We start from the raw sequence: 20,038 nt of genomic DNA, 5'->3' as shown, positions 1-20,038 counted from the left end.
GGCTGGGGCAATAGCAGTTCAACAGCCCAGGCCCTGGCTCAGGGCGGCGCACACACCGACACTGCTCAGGCCCTTGGAAGCAGGGGCGGAGCAGCTACACAGTTAGGGAGCTCAGGCCCCCTTGCACAGGGGCTGAGCAACACTCACTCGGGGTAAGCCCTGGCGGCGAGACCAGAGCGTTGGGTGAGGGGGAAGCCTGCCACCCGTGTGTGGGGTGGCAGGGGGGAACGCAGGCCCACCCACTCCACTGCGTTCCAGCCCGGGGCCCTAACAGCGGTCACTGCCGCTGCCGGTCAGTGGGGTATCCTGACCGAAACACACTGACATGGGTTCGCATGCCTCGACAGCCTGACCGGGGTCGGCTACCCCCGGGCTACTTCCAGTTTCCCACTCAGGGCCTACCTCGTCCGTGGCACCAGGCAGGGTCCAGTCTACCAGCATAGGCTCCTCCCGGCCGGGGCTTGGTGGCAGGTCCGGCAGCTCCGTCGGGAAGTCCGGCCAGTTGCACTCGGGCGGTTCCTCCGGGTAACAGCAGGGCCGAAGGGGTTCTGGTGTGGTCTCACCGTCGGGGTTGCTGTGGGGGAGTTCCAAGAGCTCCCCCCAATGACGGGAACGGACGGGCTCCGGCGGCTCTTCGTCGTAGTGAGCCCGGGGCAGCTCCGGCCAGCTAGGAGAATATCCTCGGGCCTCAGAGGTATCCTGGTCGGGAGCTCCCGGCCGCACGTCTGCTCCCTGCGGTGGCCGGGCTCTGACTGAGCTCTGGCGGCCAGGCTTTATACTTCCTGTCCCGCCCCTTGACTTCCGGGGGGGCGGGGACAGGTGGCGGTGGCTCCGCCCACTCTGGTGTCTGCACCCGTGCTCCCTCCTCTGGGCAGGAGGGGAGCCACACCGAATCACTACAGTCACCATCAGCACAGGTGACCATGAGCACAGTCCACAATCACAGGCGACCATGCAGAGTCCACCATCACAAGAGATCACGCAGTCCCGGATTCGCGGATGAGCTCCAGCATGGTCCGAACGGGGGGTACTGGATCTCATCGCGTGCTGGGGAGACGAGTCTGTTATGGCAGAACTATGTTCCAAAAAAAGGAATGCAAATACCTAAGCTAAAGTCTTCAGGGCCATGACAGAAAGAGGCTACTCCAGGGACACAGAGCAGTGTCGTACAAAAATCAAGGAGTTCAGGCAAGCGTACCAAAAAGCCAGGGAGGCAAACGGGCGCTCTGGGTCACAGCCCCATACATTCCGCTTTTACTGTGAGTTCCATGCAATTATGGGGGGATGATGCCACCACTACCCCACCACTGTCCGTGGACACCTGCAAGGGGGGAGTTGCACGGAGCGAGGAGGAAGAGACATTGGAGGACGAAGAGGAGGAGGAGGACAGTGCACAGGCGGCAAGTGGGGAATCCATTTTCCCCCTTAGCCAGGAACTAATCTTAACCCTGGATCCAATAGCCTCCCCTCACTCCCAAGGCGGGTTCCTGTTCCATGACCCTGGAGAAGGTACTTCTGGTGAGAGCCTGATCGGAGCCACGCGGTGGGGGAGAACCCAGCCGCGCTGGGTTGTTCGCGTTTAGAGTAAATGGCTCAGCTCATCCCTGCTCTGAGCCTGATCGGAGCCATGCATTGGAGGGCGAGGGGGGGGGGTTGTGTGCAGTGATCATCCCAGAGAGCCCGCAGGCCCTCCTTTTATATGGCAAACCCACCAGGCATTGCTTGCTGTGGGAAAGGGGGCACAGCAGTTTGAAAGCATTGAAATGAATGTAGAAGAAGCAGAACCCCGCGTGCCCCTAGGGGCTGCCTGCAAGATGAATTCCTTTGCCCGGCCGTGTGTGATGGCTTACTCATACCAAAGTGCCCCCTTTGTTCTCTGCAATGTATTTTTTAAAATACTACCCTCCCTTTTTCTCCTCCCACAGGTGCAAATGTTTCAACGCGGCCCCATCTACTCCATCCCAGAGGCTGGTCCAGATTAGAAGGCGGAAAAAACGAACTCGGGACGACATGTTCACTGAGCTCGTGCAGTCCTCCCGCACTGATAGGGCCCAGCTGAATGCATGGAGGCAAAAATTGCGGAGTCCCGTAAAGCATTACGGGAACACGAAGAGAGGAGGGACGCGCACAATGAGAGCAGGCAGGACGCTATGGTCAAACTCATGGGGGAGCAAACTGACATGCTCCGCTGTATGGTGGATCTAATGCGGGAAAGGTAGCAAGACCACAGACTTCCGCTGCAGCCCCTGTATAATCAAACTCCCTCCTCCCCAAGTTCCATAACCTCCTCACCCAGACGCCCAAGAACATGAGGGGGGAGGCTACAGGGACCCAACACTCAACCCCAAAGGATCGCCCAAGCACCAGAAAGCTGGCATATGCGAACTTTTGATTTGGTTTCTGGACTTGTCCTTCCCTCCTCCACCTCCCGAACCCAACCCCCCCTCCCCTCCAGTCTACCTTCTAATTTCTCTCAATGCGTTGTGCATCAAATAATAAAGAACAGTTTTTAAACAATTTTGACTTTATTTCCTTTCATATATATTGGGTGCGGGTAACTTCAAGAGAAACAAACAACTGTCACACCGTAGCCTGGCCAGTCATGAAACTGGCTTTCAAAGCTTCTCTGATGCGCAGCGCGCCCTGCTGCGCTCTTCTAATCGCCCTGTTGTCTGGCTGTGTGAAATTGGCAGCCAGGCGAGTTGCCTCAACCTCCCACCCTGCCATAAACGTCTCCCCCTTACTCTCACAGATATTGTGGAGCACACAAGAAGCAGCAATTACAATTGGAATATTGGTTGTGCTGAGATCTAACCGAGTCAGTAAACTGCACCAGTGCCCCTTCAAACGTCCAAAAGCACATTCTACCACAGGGGTTGGCAACCTTTCAGAAGTGGTGTGACGAGTCTTCATTTATTCACTCTGATTTAAGGTTACGCGTGCCAGTAATACATTTTAATGTTTTTTAGAAAGTCTCTCTCTCTAAGTCTATATATTATATAACTAAACTATTGTTGTATTGTAAAATAAACAAGGTTTTCAAAATGTTTAAGAAGCTTCATTTAAAATTAAATTAAAATGTTGATCTTACGCCGCCGGCCCGCTGAGCCCGCTGCTGGTCTGGGTTCTGTTCACCTAGGCCGGCAGCGGGCTGAGCGGGGCCTGCGGCCGGGACCCCGGCTGGCAAGGGTCTGGCAGCCAGAACCCCAGACCGGCAGCAGGCTGTGCGGGGCCGGTGGCCGGGACTCCACAGCTCACTGCTGCTCAGGGGTTCCATCCGCCGGCTCCTGCCAGCCGGGATGCCGGACCCGCTCAGCCCGCTGCCGGTCTGGGGTCCCGGCCCTGCCCACATACAGTGGGTACCTACCTTCTCCCTGGTTCTGGCCCATTCTCTTCCTCTCTCTGCACTGAGCTGAGGGTGGGAGTGCACTGAGCACAGGGATGAGGGTGAAGGTCTGGGCAGGAGCTAGAATGAGGGAGGGGGCTCAGGGTTGGGGCAGGAGATTTGGGTATGGGGCACTTACCTGGGCAGCTCCCGTTTGGTGCGAGGGGTGCAGGTGGGAATGTGGGGTGTGTGTGCAGGAGCTCCCGTTTGGTGCTCAGGGTGGGGATGTGGGGGGTGCAAGAGTCAGGATGTGGGGGTGCCTGGGGTGTGGGGGCGCTGGGTATGTGGGGGGGGTGCAAGAGTCAGGGCAGAGGACTGGGGGCATGTGAGGGGGTGCAGGTGTCTCATAGACTCATAGACTTTAAGGTCAGAAGGGACCAATATGGTCATCTAGTCTGACCTCCCGCATGATGCAGGCCACAAAAGCTGACCCCCCCACTTTCCCTTAACTCTGCTGTTGAAGTCTCCAGATCGTGATCTAAAGACTTCAAGTTGCAGAGAATCTTCCAGCTTGCGACCCCTGCCCTATGCTGCGGAGGAAGGCGAAAAACCTCCAGGGCCTCTGCCAATCTACCCTGGAGGAAAATTCCTTCCCGACCCCAAATATGGCGATCAGCAGAACCCCGAGCATACAGGCAAGATTCTCTAGCCAGACCCTCATTTTACCAGCGATGGCCGTTATTGCCTAATTGACTAAAATCACGTTATCCCATCAAACCATTCCCTCCATAAACTTATCTAGCCTAATCTTGAAGCCAGAGAGTGTCAGGGCGGGGGGGCTGGGTATGTGTGGGGGTGCCAGAGTCAGGGCTGGGGTCGTGGGGGGGGGGTGAAGGAGTCAAGCAGAGGGCTGGGTGTGTGTGAGGGGGGGTCAGGGCAGAGGGCTCCCCCCACTCCTGTGGCCCCCAGCTGGCTCACCCACTCGGGGCCCCACGGCGCACCGCACGAGCGCAACTAGCGCCCCCTGGTGAGAGAGTCCCCTCTGGCTGTGTCTGGAGGAGCTGCTCCGGGCGGCGCATGACCCAGTATGCGAGGTCCTCGCCCCAGGGCTCTCTGGCCACCACCGATTCCCGGTCGCCCGCACCTGCTGTGCGCTCAGCGCTGCCGGGCCGCGGGGCTCTCCGCTCCTCCCAGCAAGTACCGATCCATGGCCGCGGCCGGGCGCCTTCTCCCGGGGACGCTCAGCAGCCGGCACTTCTGCCACCACCAGCCTTTCCCGCCTCCACCACCCCCGCTTAATGCCACCGGGAGTCGGAACCACTCCCCCGGCGCGCTGCCAATCCACCATGGCCAGCTATACCAAGGCGGCCCAGGTGAGCGGGCCCCTCTGCGCCCCCGGGGCAGGGCTCCTCGCCGGGTGAGGGGATGCGGGAGCCCACAGGCAGGCCGCTGAGGTGGCTCCTCTCTGGAGCGGCGCGGGCTCTGCCCCTCACTGGCTGCGTGTCCTCGGGACTCGGGCAGGCAGCAGCGTGCCATTAAAAATCGGCTCGCGTGCCATCTTTGGCATGCGTGCCATAGGTTGCCGACCCCTGTTCTACCACCATTCTGCACTTGCTCAGCCTATAGTTGAACTGCTCCTTACTGCTGTCCAGGGTGCCAGTGTACGGCTTCATGAGCCGTGGCATTAAGGGGTAGGCTGGGTCCCCGAGGATAACTATAGGCATTTCAACATCCCCAATAGTAATTTTCTGGTCTGGGAAGTAAGTCCCTTCCTGCAGCTGTTCAAACAGACCAGAGTTCCTGCAGATGCAAGCGTCATGCACCTTTCCCGGCCATCCCACGCTGATGTCGGTGAAACGTCCCTTGTGATCCACCAGTGCTTGCAGCACCATGGAAAAGTACCCCTTGTGGTTTACGTACTGGCCGCCACGGTGTGCCAGGGCCAAGATAGGGATATGCGTTCCGTCTATCGCCCCGCCGCAGTTAGGGAACCCCAGCGCATTGAAGCCATCCATGGTGGTCTGCACATTTCCCAGAGTCACTATCCTTGATAGCAGCTGGTCAATGATTGCGTTGGCTACTTGCAGCACAGCAGCCCCTACAGTAGATTTGCCCACTCCAAACTGATTCTGACTGACCGGTAGCTGTCGGGCATTGCAAGCTTCCACAGTGCTATGGCCACTCGCTTCTCAACAGTGAGGGCTGCTCTCATTTTGGTGTCTTTGTGCTTCAGGGCAGGGGACAGCAAGTCACAAAGTTCCATGACAGTGGCCCTACGCATACGAAAGTTTCGCAGCCACTGGGAATCATCCCAGACCTGCAACACTATGTGGTCCCACCAGTCTGTGCTTGTTTCCCGGGCCCAAAATCGGCGTTCCACGGCATGAACCTGGCCCAATGCCGCCACGATCTCCCAATCGCCACATGCCGTGCATCTAGGAACGTCTGTGTCCATATCCTCATCAGTATAGTAATCGCACTGTCATCCTTCCTCGCCCGGTTTTGCAGGTACTGAACATACTGCTGGATAATGCGCGAGGTATTTACAATGGTCAAAACTGCAGCAGAGATCTGAGCGGGCTCCATGTTTTCCGCGCAATGGTGCCTGTATGGTTAATCCTTGAAAAAGGGCGTGAAATGAGCTGTTCGGTTCAAGATGGCCGATAAAAGGCGGGAAATGGTTGTCTTCTGTAGCTTCCGTGGGAGCCCAGGACAGCTTCTGCCGCTTTCTCCAGATTGTCTGTGCGGCTCTGTTCACGACGGGCGAGAAACAGCAGGGAATTGTTGCCTTCTGTAGCTTCCACGGGAGCCCAGGACCGACAACATGGAAAAAGTGGCGAGAGCAGAGTTTGCAGCGGAAGCGTGAGCAGAAGTTGTGGCAGAAGCTGTGTGTCCATCCAGCCCAGTATCCTGTCTACCGACAGTGGCCAATGCCAGGTGCCCCAGAGGGAGTGAACCTAACAGGTAATGATCAAGTGATCTCTCTCCTGCCATCCATCTCCATCCTCTGACAAACAGAGGCTATGGACACCATTCCTTACCCATCCTGGCTAATAGCCATTAATGGACTTAACCTCCATGAATTTATCCAGTTCTCTTTTAAACCCTGTTATAGTCCTAGCCTTCACAACCTCCTCAGGCAAGGAGTTCCACAAGTTGACTGTGCACTGTGTGAAGAAGAACTTTCATTTGTTTTAAACCTGCTGCCCAGTTCTCCTTCCACAGACTCCAGGCCAGGGCTGAGCAAACGATTCACAGCAAATGATTATCCGATGCAAGTTCAAAGTTCACTTCTTACTAATATTGTTCAATAGCCCCTTAAATTGACCCTTTCCAGGGCACCCGCTCGTGCGGCAGGCTCACCAACTAGCAGTCCACAGGAAGCACATGCTGCAGGGGTGTGAACCCAATGATGGAGGCCCCTCCTGTGAATTGCTCCCACAGGAGCCGCTTGCACAACTAGACAACCTGCTATTCTACAGGAAGGCGAAGCTGCCCTCTGACCCAGGGATAGAAAAAAACCACATTCTCCGGTGCTAGCAAAGCAGAACCGCATCTAACCAGCAGGGAATGTCCCTCAGCAGGCCATGCCCCCTAGGAGCTTTGCTCAGTGGTTCAGAGAGTTCTCTGAGCATGAATCCCAGCGTCACCTGCCCAGACCTACGCAATTCTTCTCCCCCAGCCGGGACAATTCACCGGCAATGCAGCCGCCGACTCCACAAAGAGGTTTCCCGGTTCAGACTAGGAACCAGAAACTTTACTGTCAAGACAGGACTCTGCTTTCCTTTTCTACGGAGAAAAGTGCTTTGAGAAGGGGACCCGAAAGCAGATGGTTGTAAACAAATCCTCTTTGCCGTGAAGAACAGGAGACACCCCAGTCTTCAGCCGACAGGAATAAGTAACTTCAGACCCGCCCCACAGTACAGGGGACATGGGAACCAAACGGGGGGATGCAGGCACCATCGTGAGTGCCGAAAACGCCAGAATCCATGCCAGAAGCCAGCGAGCACTGCCTGTGGCCAGAGCCTCCCGGCTGGGAAGAGAACAGCGCTCCGTATAGAGGTGGGAGGAGATCAAGCCAGGTCACTGGATACTTTCCATTATCACAGAAGAAGGTTCTTCCATAGAGCATTTGGTGTCAGTGACTGCCCCCCCTCCCCCGATGCTACGCAAGCTCTGCTTTCACTGTAGCCCCTCTGCTTTATCCTTCAGAAGGTGAGGAGCGAACCCACGAGTCCACGCTGGTGCAGGGGAACCCAGTTTACAGGCAGGGCAGTCTCCTTCCCTGTCCCTCATCACCCACACGCGCCAATCCATTCAAACCAGAAAACCCACCAACAGGACTAATCCCTTGTCTGCTCCTAACTCCTGCAAATGGGGCAGGCAGGGTGGGGGGCTGATGGGATCAGACTGCACTGCACAGCTGACTGGCTTGAATCCTCTCTTATGTAACAGTCACAATCAAAACCACTTAGCAATGCAAATGCGCTCCGCTGAAGGGCCCCGAGAAGTGGCAGTTGCCCTGAGACGGGCTTGCTGGGGGGCAACTGTGATCTGAGCACTGGAAACACACAAGGAATAATTCCATTTCTTTTCCGTTTAAAATGTCTAATAATGCAAAAGCCAGACTCTGCTCAAGGCACATGTGCAGCTGCAGCTCTGCTGCCTTCAGCCACTCCCCAATGCCCAGGTCTCCGCAGCTTCCGTTACCTCCTTCTCTAACAGGAACAGAGAAAACACAGCTCTCCCCCTTTCATGACACCTTAGCGGCTCAGTGGTGAGCCCAGCCCGACCCAGAATGCACTTCCTGGTGCACCCAGCCTGACCCAGAATGCACCTCCAATTCCCTCATTTGGGGCCTGATCCTGGCAGGTACCAAGTACCCCCAGCTCGTCACCTCCCAGGATCAGGCCCTTTCACATATGTCTAACCAAAAATCTGACAGGCGCGGCACAGGCGAGAGCGGGGAAACACTCACGTACAGGCATAGGGATCTTGGACAGTTCTTTGCCAATGCAGTTTTTCATTATGCTCCAGAGGTTAAGGCTGTAGTTGGGTTTGTCTGGAATGCGTGTTCGTCTCCTCTTCTTCGGCAGGACATCTTTGCACGTTGATTCATTGTAGCCAGTTTGATTTGCGCTCTCAAAGACCTGGGGAAGCAGCAAAGCAGCTATCTTAGGGTCAAAGAGCCAGATCAGCCAACCGTAGGGTTGCCAGGCATCCGATTTTCGACTGGAACGCCCGGTCGAAAAGGGACCCTGGCGGCTCTGGTCAGCAGTGCTGACCGGGCCCTTAAAAGTCCGGTCGGCGGCGCAGCGGGGCTAAGGCAGGCTCCCTGCCTGCCCTGGCTCTGCGCGGCTCCTGGAAGTGGTGACATGTCGCTGCGGCCCCTAGGTGCAGGGGCAGCCAGGGAGGCTCCGCGCGCTGCCCCCGCCTGAGCGCTGGCTAGGTCAACGCACAGAGCCTCACTGGCCGCCACCGTGCCTAGAAGCCAGAGGACATGTCGACGCTTCCGGGAGCCGCCTCAGGTAAGCGCCAACTGGAGCCTGCACCACACCCTGAACCTCTTCCCCACCCTGAGACCCCTTCTGCACCTCAACTCCCTCCCGGGTCCTGCATCTCCACCCGCACACCAACTGCTTGCCCCAGCCCTGAGCCCTCTCTTGCATCCAAACTCCCTCCCAGAGCCTGCACCCCCCACCCCAACCCCCTGCCCCAGCCCAGAGCCCCCTCCCGTACCCTGAACCCCTCATTGCTGGCCCCACGCCGGAGCCCGCACTCCCAGCCAGAGCCCTCACCCCCTACACACCCCAACCCCCTGCCCCAGCCCAGTGAAAATGAGCGACTGAGTGAGGGTGGGGATGGAGTGAGCAGGGGTGGAGCCTCAGAGAAGGGGCGGGGCAGGAGTGAGACCTCGGGGGCAGGGGTGGGAAAGGGGGCGGGGCAAGGGTGTTCGGTTTGCTGCAATCAGAAAGTTGGCAATCCTAACCCACCATGGAAACCTGGCTGCTGGCCACAGTCAGCTCTTGGGGTATCACTCCTGGGATCTGGCCTCTCCCCATGCAGGGCACGTGCAGCTCAGACCCAGAACGTCCCCCAGCAGGCGGCTTTGCTTGCTTGTCTGAGCTTGTTCTCAGGAAAGGCCTGTCGGGCTGGGCAGAAATCTGCTTGACAGCAGTACAGGTGCTGCTTAGCGTGTGCGTGCTCTGGGCTGGCCTTCCAGGTCGCCTGGGCTTTTCCTCACAAGAAAGGCTCAGGCGACACCGGAGGTAAAGACAGGACCACATGTAGGCTGAAATAGCCAGGTAGCCGTACTCAGCTCCCTGGCGCCACCAACCCGGCCCCGGTGCAAAGCCGGTGGTGGGGGTAGGGGGGAAGGGAGAAGACTCTTTGGGGCTGAGGGGTGTCACCAAAACTACGGCTGATTCTGAGTGAAGTGGGGTGAGTGCTGGGGGGAGCTGATCCATCTTATTCTCCCCTCTGCTCCCACTTGCTCCCTGCTGAACAGACACACTTGGAATATTGTAACTGAGACTTCAGTTCCCATCTCCCCCGTTATGGCCCATTCTGCTGCCCTGCGAGGGAATCGGACGGGGATTTTCCCCAAGTTGCCCTCTTCCCATGGCCCCCCCCCGGTCATTACTTTCTACAAGCTCCATCTGCCCGATGCACTCACATTGTCCTCCAGGTTCCAGTCCTCAGGGTGCCCCTCGCTGGCCCCGCTCAGGTTACTGCCAGAACGCCTGCAGGGAAGACCGAGGCAGTGGGCACGAGCGCAAGCAGGCACAGAACAGAACAGGAATGGCTGCTCTGGCCATGCCGGGGCCTGATTTAACTCACAGGACATTGCAAAGGGGCTGCAGTGGGGGAGCTTAGTATGCAAACATGCCGGAGGTTCTTATTTCTTTTCAGTCTTGCTAAGAAGCCAGTGAGTGCACACCAGGCTGCAAACAGCCACTGCTGGAAAGGATCTTTCTAAAACTCACTTCCAAGCCCTTAAAGAGCCCGATTCCCAGATCTACGATCCCCTGCGCCTAGTCTCACCACCAGGCCCTCCGAAACCGAAGCCAAACTGGTTTGCAAATCACCCTTGGACCCAGCTTTGCAACAGTCCGTCTCTTTCATGTAAGCAGAGCTTCGTGGGAGACATTTCCTGGTGCTGGCAGGTCTCTCACCAAGAGACATCACTGGGCCCTCCTCAAACTCTGGGACCCCCATCGCCATGGTTTGAGTAGGTAGGAAGTGCGGTCTAGTGGTTAAAGCTCAGCTCTGGGGAGGCCAGGCAACCTAAGTTCTTGCTCCTGGCTCCATCGTAGGTATGTCTGCGGCTCCCACCACCAAAGGCTCCGAGCCCCTGACAGTCTCGAATGGATTTAGCCTCACAGCCCTCCTGGCAGGGCTGGGCTTATCCCCACAGATGGACAGGAACTGAGGCCCAGAGAGGCTAAGTGACTTTCCCATGGGGCGTCTGTAGCAGAGCAGAGAATTGAGCCCGGGTTGTCAGAGTCCACTGGGCCAGCAGCAGCTCTGCTTCTGATTCACAGCGAGCACCACCCGCCAAGCCACGGGGAGGGCCAAAGCAGGCCCCCAAGTCTGTAGTTAGGCACCTAATCAAGAGGCCCGGATTTCAGTGGGCCTGAGCAATCCCTGCCCCCACAGGTGTCCTCTGGCCCTTCAGAAACTCCCCATCCCCCCACCTCTGGGGGCCAGGCCACTGGGAGAGGCTGCTCAGCCCAACCTTCCCTGGCAGGGAAGCAGAGAGCCGCTGACAGCGCCAGGTGACTCTGGAAGAGCTCCTGGGCAGGTGGATTCCTTACCAGCCTAGCTACAGTGGGGTCCCCTGCCCACCAGGACACCCGCTGCCCTGGGAAGGAAGTGGTGCTAGGGGCATACACTCTGCATGCAGGCCCCACGACAGGGCTGCAGGTGATGGGCGAGGTCACCCCCCTGTTATGCTGGGGTCCAGCAGCACCCTAATTCCCACCCTCTTCGTTACCCTGGCTTGTGGGCCTGCTCTGCAAGGCTGGGAGGTCCAGAACAGGGAGGGTTCCCTGGAAGAACTCACCTGGGCCAAAGCATTAGAATACAGGAGAAGCCGTTTCCTCCCAATCTTCCCTACAGGAAACACAGGCCTCCCAAGGCAAGCTGGGCACTGCAGTCCCCGCAGAGCAGGCTGGGAAAGTGGGAGGAGTCTGGGCTCCTGGATAAATAGGGCCTCCTCCCTGTTTGCAAACCAGACCCCAGGGAGTCTGTGAGCAGCATGCTGGGATGGTAGTGCCTGAGGGGTGGGCTGGCGGCTTCCCCCTCCCCTGCACAGCAGGTGGAGGGCGGCTGGCTGGGGAGCTGCCTGCTTTGTGGTGCGGTGCAATAAACTCTTTTCAGTCGTTCCATCTCAGGACTAGACTAAGGTGCTGCTCTGGCGAGGCAGAGCCGGGAAACCTGTAGGCCAGTGTGTCACGCAGGCACTAGCTGCAGGGGAGGGTCAGGGACCTGCCAGTGCCTCACTCCTTCTGTGCCCCCACCCCCATTCTCTAGTGAATGAAAAGAGTTTATTGCTGGTTCGCAGTAAGGGATGGGAAGCCCTTACATATACCTGCCTGGGCCACCTGCTTCAGACATAGCTACGTACTTGGCTGCTAGTCATTCCGTGCCAGGTGCGGTGGGGACACGCCCAGGATGCCGGAGCAGAGGAGCACGGCCGTCAAAGGGGGGACAGGCTGTGCCCGGGCCCTGTGGCTCTTGAGAAGGAGGGAGAGGGCACAATGCATCTCCCGCTCGTGCTCCTGCATGGGAACCAGTCCCAAAACAGGCCTTGCTTGTCCTCAGGGATTCCCTGTTCCCCTCAGTCTCATGCACTCGTTGCCACCAGGGCAGTGGGTGTGCAGTGCTGCCCAGTGCGAACGGCAGCGCGTTACACTTGCCACGCACTGGGTCCAGTGACACAGGCCCAGCCTGGCAGGTGCTGCTGCTGTGCTGAGCAACTGTTTCCCCCAGAGCCCTCTCTGGCCTGGGATCTCTGACTTCTGAAAGCTCCCCTGGGCCGTGGACTCCAGCCCAGATCCTCACAGGTAATTAGACTCCTAAGCTCCACTGAACTCCCTGGAAGTTGGGAGCCTAAATGACGGAGGCTCTGGGCCTGTGATACTGAGTTAGAACTTGTCCTCACACCTGGTAAATCCCCCATTCCTAATCAGGCCTCGGGGGGACAGACCAGGCCGTTGGGTCCGGTAATGGGATAGGGAGCCATTCACCTCTGTCGCTATTTCAAATCCAGCCCACGCTGTTCCCTCCCGATCATGGCTCTTTGCCCCATGCGCAGCGGGTTGGCGGGTCTCAGTCCAGTTTCTAGTGGGCAGAGTCCACACTGCAAAAACATCATTGCCAATGGCCCTGACCAGCCCCAGTGGAGAGGTGAGAGCCAGCCAGAGGCTGTCCCTCCAGTCCAGGGAGGAGGCGCCCTGGTGGCTCTGTCTGAGGGCACTCTGCCCTGCCAGGGGTAGAGGGCTCCACTCTCTAGGCCATTCGCCAGCACTGATGTTTGAAACATGCCTCTCTTGCTGCCTGCCTGCACAGCCGACCCACCTGCAGGGGGGGGTGTAGTTAATGCAAACCAAGAGGGTGCTGCCTCTACACTATTAGTGAGAAGCCAGACTAAGTGCCTCCTCCCCACTCTTCCTATTCGTGCGGTGGCTTTAGGCCTGCTCTGCACTGTGGATGCTTCATACCTGTGATGTTTGGGGTCTGCGGTTACTGTGATAAAAGCTGGTGCATCCTCCATGGCATCAAAATACTCTGTCTCCTCATCTTCATCACTGGCTTCCCCTTTGGCAGGCTGCACACTCCCTGCGGGCACAAAGAGAACAACCTGGTCAGTGCCGCTTCTTCCCCCGACTGCTCTCGCAGAACGTTAACGTGTGCTCCCAGACCAGAGCCCCAGTGGATCCCCACACACCTTCGCTCTGCAGGGGCCTGCAGACCAGGCGCTCTTCCCCCTGCCCCATTGTGCTGTCTGTCTGGCTCTCCCTTTCCCTCTCCTCTCTCCCGCCCAGGGTTACGCTGGCTGAAGGGGGCTGGTGGATCTGGGCAGCTAAGTTCCCTCTAAGTTGCACGGCCACGCAGCTGCCTATTAAGCGCCACTCAGGGCTCCGGCGGGGAGAGATGCCTCTCCCCAAGCCCCGGACCTGCCGCGGCACCCCTCCCCCGGCCCGACCCGGCCCCAGCCTGGCCCTGAACCTGCTGCGGCCATAGGACAGGCACCTCTCCCCAGGCCTAGCCCCAGACCTGCCGTGGCTGGGGGACAGGCACCCCTCCCCCAGCCCTGACCCAGCTCAGCCCGCACCTGCACTGCCAGGGAGAGGCACCTCTCCCCCTCAGCCCAGGTGCTGCTGCGGGGAGAGAGAGCTGGGGGGAGTCTTCTCTCCCCACTGTAGCCCCAGGGAGCCCCACTGCACCTCAAACCCCTCATCCTCAGCCCCACCCCAGAGCCCGCACCCCCAGCTGGAGTCCTCACCCCTACCCCGCACCCCAACCCTCTGCCCCAGCCCTGAGCCCCCTCCTGAACCCCTCATCCCTGGCCCCACCCCACAGCCCTCACCCCTGTGGCACCCCAACCTTCTGCCCTAGCCCTGAGCCCCCTCCCACACTCCAAACCCCTCAGCCCCACCCCCACCACATGAATTTTGTTAGGTGCACCAATATGAAGGTTGTGTGTCACACATCAGCGCCATATTGGTGCACATAACAAAATTCATTCCCCACACGGGTGGGAGAAACGGGAGGAAACACTGCTGGGCAGATTTTGCTCTTGCCCAATCAGGGTACAAAACGATTTGCTACCACGGTGATGAGTGCCTTACAAATGCCATCAATGGTTGGATTAAGCTGCCTGCCTGCACAGCCGACCCACCTGCAGGGGTGTGTGTTGGATTAAGCTCCGAGCCCAGCCCCTCTGAGCCGGGCACCCCCTGACCCCATCCCCCCCACAGTCCTGACCCCCAGCTCTGAGCCCAGCCCCTGTGACCTGGGCACCCCCCGACCCAGAGCCCAGCTCCCTACCCAGCCCTGGGCAACAGCAGCGCCACCCCCAGGCAGCGACAGCCCATTGGCACCAACCATCACCATCACCCAGCGACAGCCCATTATGTAATTGCAAATGTATACATATCATTAAAGCATTTAATGTTTTTAAATAATGTATTTTGTGTATTTTCAAATTATTAAAATTTAATGTTTGAATGTATTTCACTGGTTATTTTTTACATTTCCAAATACATGTTACTAGAGTATTGCAACTTTTTTTTATGGAAGGGGCCCCCGAAATTGCTTTGCCCCAGGCCCCCTGAATCCTCTGGGCGGCCCTGCCACTGACCTCCTCTATCGCACAGGCCAGAGACCTGCCCCATAAGAGTTCTTAGGGCAGAGCTTTTAGAAAAATATCCAATCCTGATTTAAAAATTGCCAGTGATGGAGAATCACCACACCCCTGGGGAAATGGTTCCAATGGTTAATCACCCTCACTCTTAAAAACATACTTCTTCTTTCCAGTCTGAAGTTGTCTAGCTTCAGCTTCCAGACACTGGCTCTTGTTAGACCTTTCTCTGCTGGGCTGAAGAGCCCATTATCCAATATTTGTTCCCCAGGCAGGTATTTATAGACTGTAATGAAATCACTCCTTAACCTTCTCTCTGTTAAGCTAAAACAGCTGGAGCTCCTTGAGTCTATCACTCTAAGGCAGGTCTTCTAATCCTTTACTCATTCTCACAGCTCTTCTCTGAACCCTCTCCAATTTAGCAACAGCCTTCTTGAAGTATGCGCCCCAGACCTGAACGCAGTCTATTCCAGCAGCAATGATACCAGGGCCAAATACGGAAGTGCTATGACCTCTCTATTCCCGCTCGAAATCCGTGTGTATGCACCCAAGGATTGCATTAGCCCTTTTGGCCGCAGCATCACTCTGGGAAATAGATTGGTGCGTCTCCCTTCAGCACCCGATGGGGCTGTACACAGCATGGGACTTCCGCAAAGCCCAGGGTACGACTTCTCTTCCCACCTGAGAAACAGCCCAGCTCTGCAAATGCAGCTTCGTTTGTGCAGCACTCGAGGCCTCTGCTCCTAGGAGCTTTTCTCCTAGGTCCTTTGGCAGGTGGGGATCTCCAGTTAGCAGCCAGACATCAGGAAGACTTGGAGAAGGAGGGTAACGTCTCAGACTGGCCCAGCATGGGACAGAACCATTCTTGGGCTCTATTCCTGACTCCAGAAGAAATGTATCTTGTGCTGGAGCAGGGGACCCACGGGTCAAGGCTCCTGCATCCAATCTCCTGGACGGGGAAGGATGATCTAGTGGTCAGAGCAGGGGCCTGGCAAGCTGGGCTCTTAGGTTAAATCCTTAGCTCTTGGGGGGAGCGTGGTTAGAGGAGGGGACTGGGAGTCAGGATATCTGGATTCAGATCCCAGCCCTTGAAGGGAGTGTGATCTAGGGATCACACATGGGGGGAAAACAGAATCCCTGAGATCGATTCCCTGCTGTACACTGCCTTGCTCTGTGACACTGGGGAGGTGATCTGCCTCTTTGCTTCAGCTACCCCCTCTCCCCCCCCCCCCCCCACAACCGGAAACAAAAACCATTCCCAGGGATGTCAAATGCTTTGAGCCACTTGGGCCGAAGGCCCTAGGGGAGCCGATATACTCACACTCATGCCCCATGTTCCTCGCTGGCAGGAGGCCAGGCCACTGACCTGTTACATTGCATCACAAATCCATGTTGTGATGACAACGCTGCCCTGTGGGGAGAGCCCCACAGCCACGGAGCGTCACAGGGAGAGGCTCCTTTAGGCTGGAGGGCTCTGGGGATGGGTGGGGCTGAATGTTACGTGTTTATCTGCGTGGATCCATTCCCCCGATCCCTACGTGGTACAAGGGAACTGCCCCAGCCCGGCATTAGACACAGCCAAGGAACAAGCTGCTGCTGGCCAGCTAAGGCTCCGTTTGTGGGTTACAATAAAACCAAACCCTGCTGGTGCAGCCAGAAGGGTGTCTGGGGACGAGGATTTGGCACCAGCATCAGCTGCAATTCGGTTTTATTCTCCAGCAACAATTGCAACCAGCAAATGAAACCCAGATGAGACACCAGCCACTGGCCGTGGGCAAAGGGCTCCAGTGCTCTCATGCTCAAACCTGTGGGGCCCAATGTTCTGGGGACAAACCCACCCTTGCATCACTGGGATGTGGGGATGCAAACGTCCTAACACCAGATTGCAGCGTCACGTTGGGATTCGTCTGGCCAGTAGAGGCAACCGTGGGAAGAATGGGATTCCCCTGGGGAGACGAGCTCCTAGGGAGGCAGCTGTAGTACTGCCTCTTCACAGGACGTGCCTGTCCTGTTACCCCTCAACCCCTGAGAAAAAATCCATGGGCATGATGGGCTGCCCTGTCCATCCTTCCCGTCTCTGCTGGTGCCCTACCAGCGGCTGACTGGGAATGAGTGAGAGGGCAGCCCCCCATCCCTCCCCCCATCCCGTACTGCTGGGCTCTGGCGGCTGCTCCCCGCTGCCATTGTGACATCACAGCCGCAGAGCTCTTGGGCTGGCGGGACCCAGGCTGTTGGCATCCCAGCCCTCTGGGCCCCCGGGGAAGGAGGCCGCTCACCCTTGGAAGTGCTGCTGACTGCTGTGGCGCTCGAGGACAGGCCGGGGGCTCCCCGGCAGGCCCGTTCCAAGCTGTTGTGCTGTTTGGCTAACTGCTCAATGGTCTCCTCCAGGCGGATCCTCTGCTCCCGCTCATACTGTAGTGCCCGCTGCCATTTCCGACTGTGGCTCTCGGCTAACTCCAGGAAGTCGCGGCAAGCCTGGGGGAAGCAAGGAACACACAGGTCAGGCTCCCTCGGGGACAGGCCCCAGCTGCTAGCACACAGCACTGCCCACAGCAGCTCAGGAGCCAGGACCAAGGGCTCTTCATTCTGGAACTCTTTGCTCCGCCCACATCTCGGGGAGCCCTTCACCAGGAGCAGCACTCCAGCCTTTCCCCTTCAGATCTGCAGCCCCTCGGCCTTGCCCTCCCCATGCAAGCGGGGCTGGGAACAGAGCTGGGGGACTTCTCCGTTTGCTGGCAGCTCCAAAACATTCAAATAAAACGTGGTTTGGATCAAACTGAATTTGAAAGATTTCTGCAAATCAAAACAGTCTGTTTGGGATCAAACAAAGCCTGTTGTTCAACCGGAAATACAGTATTTTCCAAGGGCTACATTCATGAAATGGCCAAAGGTGGGGCTCCCCTTTTAGCCCACTGGCTGGCAGGCTCACTTGAGACAATCCGGGCTGTAGTGCGTGCAGGACAGGGATTTGAACCCAGGTGTCCCCCATCCCTGGGGACTGCCTGAACCATTAGCCTGTGGATGGGCCTCTCTCTGTCTCTCCTGTCCCACTGAGGATAAAATACTTGAACAGTCATTGGGCCAGAGGATAAAATGGGGAGACAATGACTCTGCAGCTTGGGGGTTAGGCCCCTCACCGGGAGGTGGGAGCATCGAGATCAAGTCTCTGCACCGGTGAATATTTCTTTATTGATACAAAATGGAAGAGGTTCAGCAGGAGACCCTGAGGGCGCCCCACCCCAGAACAGCTAATAGCCTGGTGGGGAGGGCACGCCCCTGGCAGAGGAGAAGGTTCAAATCCTGCTCCTGAATGGGGATTCAGACTTGGGTTTCCCACATCCCAGAGGAGTGCCCTGACCACACAGCTAAAGCGAGCTTTGAGCTAGATGCATTACTATCAGGTGGGGGCACATATGGTTGAAAAAGACCCTACTCAAAGAGTGGTTATCAGTGGTTCCCTCTCAAAGGGGCAGGGCGTATCGAGCGGGGTCGCACAGGGGTCAGGGCTGGGTCTGATACTATTCAATATTGTTGTTTGACTTGGATAATGGAGTGGAGAGTATGCTTATAACATTTGGAGATGACAGCAAACTAGGAGGGGTTGCCAGCACTTTGGAGAACAGGATTTGAATTCAATTGACCTTGACAAATTGGAGAATTGGTCTGAAATCAACAAGAGGAAATTCAATAAAGACAAGTGCAAAGTGCTTCACTTAGCAAGGAAAAATCAAATGGGCAACAATGAAATGGGGAATAACTGGCTAGGCGGCAGTACTGCTGAAAAGTATCTGGGGGGTTAGAGTGAATCACAAATTGAATATGAGTCAACAATGTGATGCAGTTGCAAAAAGGATTAATATCATTCTGGGCTGTATTTCCTAATATCCAACCTAGACCTCCCCCACTGCAACTTGAGACCATTGCTCCTTGTTCTGTCATCTCCACCACTGAGAACAGCCGAGCGCCATCCTCTCTGGAACCCCCTTCAGGTAGTTGAAGGCTGCTATCAAATCCCCCCTCACTCTTCTCTTCTGCAGACTAAATAACCCCAGTTCCCTCAGCCTCATTCCTTAAGCTCTGGAATGGGCTTCATTTGTCCAAGGGAGGGTGTGGGATCCCAGCCTAAAGGAGCCTCTCCCTGTGACGCTCCGTGGCTGTGGGGCTCTCCCCACAGGGCAGCGTTGTCATCACAACCTGGATTTGTGATGCAATGTAACAGGTAAGTGGCCTGGCCTCCTGCCAGCGAGGAACATGGGGCATGAGTGTGAGTATATCGGCTCTCCTAGGGCCTTCGGCCCAAGTGGCTCAAAGCATTTGACATCCCTGGGAATGGTTTATTGTTCCCATTTCTACGGGGGGGTAGCTGAAGCAAAATCACCTCCCCAGTGTCACAGAGCAAGGCAGTGTACAGCAGGGAATTGATCTCAGGGATTCTGTTTTCCCCCATGTGTGACCCCCAAATCACACTCCCTTCAAGGGCTGGGATCTGAATCCAGATATCCTGACTCCCAGTCCCCTCCTCTAACCACGCTCCCGCCAAGAGCTAAGGATTTAACCTAAGAGCCCAGCTTGCCAGACCCCTGCTCTGACCACTAGATCATTCTCCTTCCCCGTCCAGGAGATTGAATGCAGGAGCCTTGACCCGTGGGTCCCCTGCTCCAACACAAGAGTATATTTGGAGGTTTTTGAGGACAGGTAGGACAAACTCCTGTCAGGGATGGTCTAGGTTGACCTGGTCTGGCCTCAGGGAGGGGACTGTGCTTGCTGACTTCTCAAGGTCCCTTCCAGCCCGACATTTCTATGATTCTAAGTTATAAGGGGGCATCACCATCCCACCTGCTCTGTAGCCAAAACGATTCAGTGAATTCATGTCACCCAAAGCTGCATTTTTTGGCAGATAACCTATTTGTCCAGAAACGTTACCCAGCTAGGAGTACAGTACAGGTCACACAGCCATGGTGTGAGGAACTGGCTTGGGCTCTGTAGTCATGGCTCAGCGTGCGGAGCATCCAAACACAGATACACCGAGCGCGAAGAGACGTCAGGCCTCCTTGGGCTGGGGGAAGTCAGGGAGTTTTACCACTAGGTAGTGCCAACTGCACAGCAAGTTTGACACGTATTCAGCTCTGCTGACGCAGCTCCGTTTTCACTTGCAGCTCCCTTGTCATTTCAGTTATGGGATGCCCCCCCTTCCCCCGCTCTGCCACTGCCCCTCAACTCTGACCGGTCGCCTCCCCGCTCCCCAGGACATTTCCCCTGGCACCCCCAGTCAGTATTTGCACAGCATTTTAAAAATGTGACGTGCTAGAAACAGTGTAACCTTGATTATCTAAACCAGGATCCCA

General features: G+C 56.8%; 1 protein-coding gene across 1 annotated transcript in view; it reads right to left on the bottom strand.

Moving 5' to 3' along the window:
- Positions 1 to 20,038, bottom strand: part of OSBP2 (oxysterol binding protein 2) — a 417,386-nt gene that overhangs the window by 50,297 nt on the left and 347,051 nt on the right. Inside the window, exons 5-8 of the mRNA XM_026661193.2 lie at positions 16,970 to 17,168; positions 13,051 to 13,168; positions 10,002 to 10,068; positions 8,308 to 8,475 (exon numbers count right to left, since the gene is read on the bottom strand). Coding sequence (XP_026516978.1) covers positions 8,308 to 8,475; positions 10,002 to 10,068; positions 13,051 to 13,168; positions 16,970 to 17,168 — 552 coding nt within the window. The remainder of the gene's footprint in view (positions 1 to 8,307; positions 8,476 to 10,001; positions 10,069 to 13,050; positions 13,169 to 16,969; positions 17,169 to 20,038) is intronic.

Source organism: Terrapene carolina, unplaced genomic scaffold, assembly GCF_002925995.2.
Source record: "Terrapene carolina triunguis isolate 2854851 unplaced genomic scaffold, T_m_triunguis-2.0 Scaffold951, whole genome shotgun sequence".
NCBI classification, from domain to species: domain Eukaryota; kingdom Metazoa; phylum Chordata; order Testudines; family Emydidae; genus Terrapene; species Terrapene triunguis.
The sequence above is the reverse complement of the archived record's forward strand: the minus strand, read 5'-3'. Positions and strand labels throughout refer to the sequence as shown.